Below are 6,832 nucleotides of genomic sequence, written 5' to 3'. Positions count from 1 at the left end.
GTTTAATGAAAAAATCTAGTTTGATATATACTACGCCTGTTATTTATTTTACATTTACTTATCTGTTGTTTTAAACATACAAATAGATGTAATGTTTTGTCATAAAAATCTTTCAGTCATTCATAAAATTTAATTCAAGACAAAACAGATGTATATTTGTTATTTAAAACAAAAACTCTGTTTCTTAAAAAATACAAACTAACGTTCGGTTCACAATGGCATTGGCGAAAACGTCACTTCATCGCACTTAAGCCTGGCCCCTAATATTGATACAAAACCCTAATTTTAGTTTATGGAGCCATTGAAACTAGCCACGAAATGTTTTTGGTTACATTTTCTTAAGTTAAATCTGGGTGCTGGTCTAGAATCCTACCACAACGCACATTAATAGGGTTGTGGTGTAGGTTAGTTGGTGCTTGAGTGTGGGTGGGTCAAGTATTATTTAAATAATAATGCACGACCCACCCAAACCCAGACGCTAACCCAAATATTGTGTGTAGATTTAATAATTGTTTGATTGCTGAGGTAGGATTCTAGACCAGCGCCCTAATCTGTTAGACCTTCATGGTTACCTCTAATAAATGTTCTGGATGAAAAGTGTGCATCATTACATTAAATACACATAGCAGTATTAGCATATAATACAGTTGTTACAAGAACACAATATGTTATTATGTTCCCTATTTATATTTTATATATTTTTTTCAAATTACTACAAAAGGTTAAACGAACAAATGAATAGACCAATGCTTTTTAGCCTTTACAATTTCCATCTGCACTTTTTATTTGGCAAAAATTTCTATCTGCACGACACAAGCTCAGCAAGTTTGCAACCTTCAGTTTTATTTGGGAAGTAACAGTAAAAGGGTTTGTGTGTTAAAACCGTGTACCTAAGCCTTGACTGATATAAAATGGAAAATGTACGATCAACCACTATACAAACTATATTACTGTAACACATAAGTTGGCTCACAGCTTTATTTTCATTTTGACAATATTTCATTTTGCAAAGTTGAAATCAGAGATGATTAACTAGCTGAATTGACAGCATTGTTAGATGTGAATAGGGATTAGGGTTATATGTGAATAGGGATTAAGTTTCTAAACAAAACTAATTGTAAATGTCTCTACTTTATAACATTCAACATAGGCTGCCCAGCTTGGAACTTACAATACGAATTATGAATACACTTGGCATCCAATATGCATTCTGTGCTAGGTGCACACCTGAGATGTTTTTAAAGCAATTAGTGTGCACACCTAAATTCTAGCAAAAGGATGATTGGGTTACCTTGGGTGTGCATTTAGCCTTGATTGCACTCCTTGAAATTCCATGCAGCAAAGCGAATATCTCGACAGGACATTCCATAAAATCCAGACTGATTTCTTGTTAAAAATCATCCCATTGAAAATTAACAATCATTACACCTAACATAGGGCTGATTGAAATTATTAAATATATGCATACCACCTCTTTAAAAGCATATGTTTCAGACAACACTCTACACAAACTAACCTTCTCTTGTTACTTGAAAGTTTATGTAATTTAAAGTATCTCAAACATTCTGATGAAATGAATAACTCTGATGTGATTTCAACGACAAACGTACATTGTCAACGAGGAGAACTAGTTGGCAGTTTCGGGATATTTGTCCAAGTAAGTTTATTATGGAGTGTGCGTAACTGTACAAGTTTAAAAAATATGTTTTGCTGTCTAATAAAGGTTTGGTTTACTTACTGTTGTGTTCAGGGCATACTGGGTGCTGTAGCGTTTAGTACTTTGTTTATCAAACGATGGAGGGAGCCGAAAAGTGAACGTAGAACTTGGAAGATTTGGTTCTATGATACATCAAAACAGGTTGAATGCTATTTTCAATAGTATTGATTTTAGGTACAAAATGGGCATTTTGTTTAAATTAGGGTGTAAATGTACATGCCTATTTATCATAATGTTGTATTGATTCCAGACTGCAGTTATAAAAGAGTTGATTACAATATTTAATGATTAAATTCAAATATAATTTGTACATATAGGCGTTGTGCTTTTATGACAAAACGCTGTAGGCTACTTATTTTATGTAACAGTATAATGATTTTCATGGCACATGTCGATTGTCAACATATTTTTTGCATAAGGTTAGTGTTGCAAGTAATATTGTTAGATGGAGTAATTAGGATATGTGTAAAAAAACTATATTTTTTTTAAATCTATATTTTATAAGTTAAACATAGCTGCTTGTTAGGACTTGACTTTAGAAAGTGATAAATCAATGTTTTTTTTTATTACAGTTTGCACATTAAAAAAAAAAACTAAAAGCAAAAGTGTCAAGTTAACAATCAGAAAAATTCTACTACATTTATCAACTTGAGTTTGTGCTAAATGACATACATTTCGTTTGTTGAATTTCTTTGATACCACTTTTAGGATATCTGACATATTTAATAAGACATAGCCAAAATGACATAACCAAAAAAGGGCCAAAAACATTTTGTCAGCAACTTTTAGAACAATCTTATTGTCATACTGTTTCACAAATACTTGACAAATTGGCAAAATAGTAGAACACATTTGCTAAGGACACTGCACCCAATCCATGCATGTATTATAAAGCTGACCTATTTTGTTTAATCATTGTTTTCATCAATTTGAAAGAAAATCACTGTTTTATATCAATTTTTATCTTTGCAAGTATTTTTTACGAGCACAATGAGTATATTTAAAACGTTAAACTTGTCTATAATATAAGCACAGTCAATCACTTAGGGTTATTTGGTTCCAAAAAATACTTATCTAAAAACAAACTGTGGTCCGATATAAATGCTGATTTTACTTTAATTATACTGGGGCCGAGACCGCTGGTCTACATTATAGACAAAGACTTAAAGTTTAAACTCAGCTTGAAACCTAATTTTATATATATCAACAAGTGTTATTTGTTTATTTCCCACAGGGTTTTGGAACGATGTTCATCCACTTTGCCAATGTGTTTCTTGCTGATGCCGTAACTGTGGATGATCCGTGCACTTGGTACCTCATAAGTTTTCTGCTCGATTCAACCATTGGCCTTTTTATCATCTATGTCGGACTCAAGGTGGAAATTTTGTGCATAAAAAGTGCATTTTGGATTGATTAATAATTTTACTCAGTCAAAATAAGTATGTTCTATACATAATTGCATATGCATGCAGTGGTGCCATGGATTATGAAAGCTTTTTTGTACGGTCAATGGTCTATACTTTTTTTTAACTAGCTGCCTCTTAAAATGTTACTAAATTCCCCATAAATAAACTATAGCAATTTCTTGGCTGTTATTCTGTCAATTTTTATTTCATAAGAAAATGTAATAAATACAAAACATAGTCAGACCTAAAACAAGTATGCATACAACAATGCCACAACTTATGAAAGCATGTTTGCCCTATAAAGGGGCTATAAATTTGTTTTTAATTAACTGCCTTTCAAAACGTTACTTAATTGATTTTCCCAATAAAACAACCATGGCCATTTGTTGGCGGTTATTCTGTATATTTTTATTTCATAAAGAATATGTAATAAGTACAAAACATACTTAAACTTAATTTAAGTATCCAACCAAATTGCCCGTTTTTGTTACTGAAGAACTTTGATGCTTATGTATATACATAAAACAATAAGGCAAGGTTGCATCAGTCAGGTGGCGACACTATAACACAGGAAGCCTTTTGGTTATAATTATTTTGCAACTAATTGAACAACAACATTGAGCAATTAGGTTGTTGTTCATGTGCATAATATGATGATGTTTTCTAAAGTATTTTTTCACGTTTCATTGTCAAAAATGGCAGAGTAATTAGTTGGCAGATCCGCATAGGTAAGCAAATGTCTCATTTTTGTACAAAGTAATGGTTGGGGATTGGATTCACATTTAATCAGTAAAATGAATAACAACAACGAGCAATTAGGCTGTTGTACTTGTACATATGATGTTTTCTCTTTAAGTATGGTATCACTTCTTTTTATTGGCAAAAAATATTATTTAATAGGTTCCAATTTGCAAAATTCAAAGTAACTATTGGCGTAGCTTTAAGCAAAGCATGTCATTTTTTGTAAAAACTTATGGTTAAATTCACATTTTAATCATGCCACTGCGTGCCTTTTTGTAAACTCTTAATGAATTTTGTTTCACAGTTTACCCAATATGTGGTTCGACGGCAGAAATGCAGCAGTTTGTACTTTGGCGAATATGGATACCCACCTAGATGCAATGCCTGGCTTGGCCAGTGTGCCCTCTACCTCATTGTGATGCTCATTGAAAAGGTTTGTTCATTTTAACCAAAAATTACCGTTTTAAAGCAATTTATTTTTTACTTAACTGAGTCAAATTTTTTTCTTATTTTTAGTCATATTTTAAATACTTTTACGCAAGCCGTATTGTGTTTTCCTTGTTTTCTTTTCTTTGGTGTTTTTGGAAGTGGAATTATTTTTGTTAACTCAGCAAGGTAACAATGTGACGTGGCCACCATTTAAGGATTCTATTACAGTTTTGTAACTTGGTAATGTTGACAGATTCATATCTGTAATTGTTCAAAGTGGGTGTCCATTATGCTGACTTCTAGGATTAGATTAAACTTTTAATCTTATTGAATGTGCTAGACTGAGCTTAGTGCCTAACTGAAAAGGGTCAGCAATGTCCTACAGTGCATTTTTAAGTTCACAAAGTTATATGTTTTAAAGTCTATCAGATAAACATAGATTTTGTATTCAAGTTGTTTTAAAGCAGAGGTTTCCAACGTGGACGGTACCGTCCCCTTGTGGGCGTTAGCGAGTTACAAGGGGGCGTTTTGGGTCTATCAGATAAATATAGATTCAAGTTGTTTTAAAGCCTATTGTGTTTTTATATGTTATTGTTTAAAGATAAAAGCCGCAGTACACTGTTTATCATTGACTTTAACAAATCACAAAGGGAATTTGTAAAAAGCCTGATATTAGCAGATAGCCAATGTACGGTGTGCATGGAAGTCTTGCGTGCTTGCCTGCAGGCCTATTTTTATTTTGCAAGCTCACTTACGATTTGATCAAGGCACACACAGACACAAAATGATGAACACCTGCAATATGATAAAGTAAAATGGGACTTATGATTAAATAACACTAAATCAGAGTAAATACCGAGCACCAGGTTAAAGTAATACAAGCTTTTTTACCATTTAAGATACAAATTTGTTAGAAGGTAGATAGTTTACTAAGCAAAGTCATTTAAATTTAATTTCAAAGCCGAAGCAACTTTATGGAGTGCTTATAGTAATTCCCTTCTATCTGAAAAAGTTACCCTCTTCAAAAATCACGATCTTTTAATATCCAATATCAAGTATCAGTTCTAACAACCACATACCTGTTAGAGCAGTGCTTTCCAAGCCAGTTTCAGTTCGCTCCCCACTTTTAATACAAGTTTTATTGTGCGACCCACAAAGGTATATGTCAAAACAAATAAAGTCACTAAAAATCTGCATTTTTACTACTGGCGTTGGCGTACGTAATGAAATATAGTTAATGCCGCGCAACACATCTCATTGTTACGTACTGATAATTAATGCAATAATTTTACCGATCTAATAAAATACTATAACATTTAGAAATGCTTGAAAATAGCTTCGCGACCCACTGGTTGAGAAGCACTGTGTTAGAGAATATAAAACAATTTAGCTTGATAATAAATTGCAAAGCCAAAAAGGTCGAGTAGATCGACATCATCATTTTGAATTGATTATAATTGATCTACTCCACCTTTTTTGGCTTTGCAATTTATTATTAAGCTACGTTACAGATCCTTGCATAGTGTTTCCAAATAAAAACAATTTATTCTCGTAAAGCAGCGCTGTTTTTTAAGTCTTCCAAACCTCCCAGGTGCTGGTGGGCCTCATGGTGATCCCTCCATTTTGGCTCCAAGTGCGTCATATCATGCTTAGCTGGATCAAGAGTCCCCAGGTCGAGGTGCTGGTCGTCATGCTGCTCGTTCCCTTCGTCGTCAACGCCTTCATGTTCTGGGTGGTCGACAACTTCCTGATGCGCAAGCCCTCTTCTGCCCTCAAACACAATCTCCTCTTGACTCCAACGTCTCAAAGTCGTCGAAAGAAAGCGGGCGAATCGCCACGGAAATCGGACGACGGCGAGATCACTTATTTCAAGATCAAGTCGTCGACCAACGATGCCGCCGTCTCTTCGTCGGAGAACCGGGACTCGGATGAAGAGGTCCTCCTCCTGCACAACTTCGCCACCTCCGCGCCCTCGGAGAAGAATCGCGAGGAAGTTATTCTGAAGACGGGCGAAAACAGCACTGAAGACGAATTGTAAAGTCGTTTTCTCGGCTGCATTTTAATCTAGTTTTTTAGAGTAGGTTTAGGCCACCGCATTTTCCACTAGATCTTTAGGCTGGCTTCGTGTCCGAATGTTTAGATGGGAAACGGCCTGAAGCGAGAGCCTTTGAGCAGGTGGCCCCTGGAATATGTCTAATCTAAGAAAGTGTTTAAACACTCGGTTTCTATTATCAGCCAATTTTCCAAAATTCCACTGCCAAGTCCTGGTAATTTTTTCAAAAAACCTTAAGAAAATTTTGAATAGTTTCATGTTTAATTTTGCACACAGGGATTCTGGCTACAATGCAAAAAATATAGAGCTCAGGTTTTACTGGCTGAACTTAAATTTAAACCTCTAAGGAGCACTGTGTGTTGGTGAACCCTTCTATCCAATTAAGCGTTATAAAATCGGAGGAATAGAGCCACCATTATAAATCCGATGAAATGACTTTGTGCTGTGCTCCATAACGACACATTACCTCTTAAAGTTGTGCCTTTG

At 34.5% G+C, this 6,832-nt stretch overlaps 1 protein-coding gene across 1 annotated transcript; it reads left to right on the top strand.

Annotated features, from left to right (window-relative positions):
- The first annotated feature begins 1,416 nt into the window (after positions 1-1,416).
- On the top strand, positions 1,417-6,546 carry LOC146159001 (store-operated calcium entry regulator STIMATE-like). The gene is made up of 5 exons (XM_083384482.1): positions 1,417-1,657; positions 1,751-1,858; positions 2,952-3,092; positions 4,169-4,297; positions 5,885-6,546. The coding sequence occupies exons 1-5, from the start codon at positions 1,574-1,576 to the stop codon at positions 6,329-6,331; spliced, it is 909 nt and encodes a 302-aa protein (XP_083240608.1). The 5' UTR covers positions 1,417-1,573; the 3' UTR covers positions 6,332-6,546.
- Positions 6,547-6,832: the final 286 nt, after the last annotated feature.

Source organism: Ascidiella aspersa, chromosome 3 (assembly GCF_963924565.1).
Source record: "Ascidiella aspersa chromosome 3, kaAscAspe10.2, whole genome shotgun sequence".
NCBI classification, from domain to species: domain Eukaryota; kingdom Metazoa; phylum Chordata; class Ascidiacea; order Phlebobranchia; family Ascidiidae; genus Ascidiella; species Ascidiella aspersa.
This window is presented reverse-complemented; position numbering and strand designations above follow the sequence as displayed.

Coding starts and splice junctions, on each gene's coding strand:
- LOC146159001 (XM_083384482.1), top strand. CDS start 1,574: ATGAATAACTCTGATGTGATTTCAACGACAAACGTACATTGTCAACGA. Junction 1,658..1,750: donor GTTTCGGGATATTTGTCCAA/GTAAGTTTATTA, acceptor TGTTGTGTTCAG/GGCATACTGGGTGCTGTAGC. Junction 4,298..5,884: donor TTGTGATGCTCATTGAAAAG/GTTTGTTCATTT, acceptor CAAACCTCCCAG/GTGCTGGTGGGCCTCATGGT.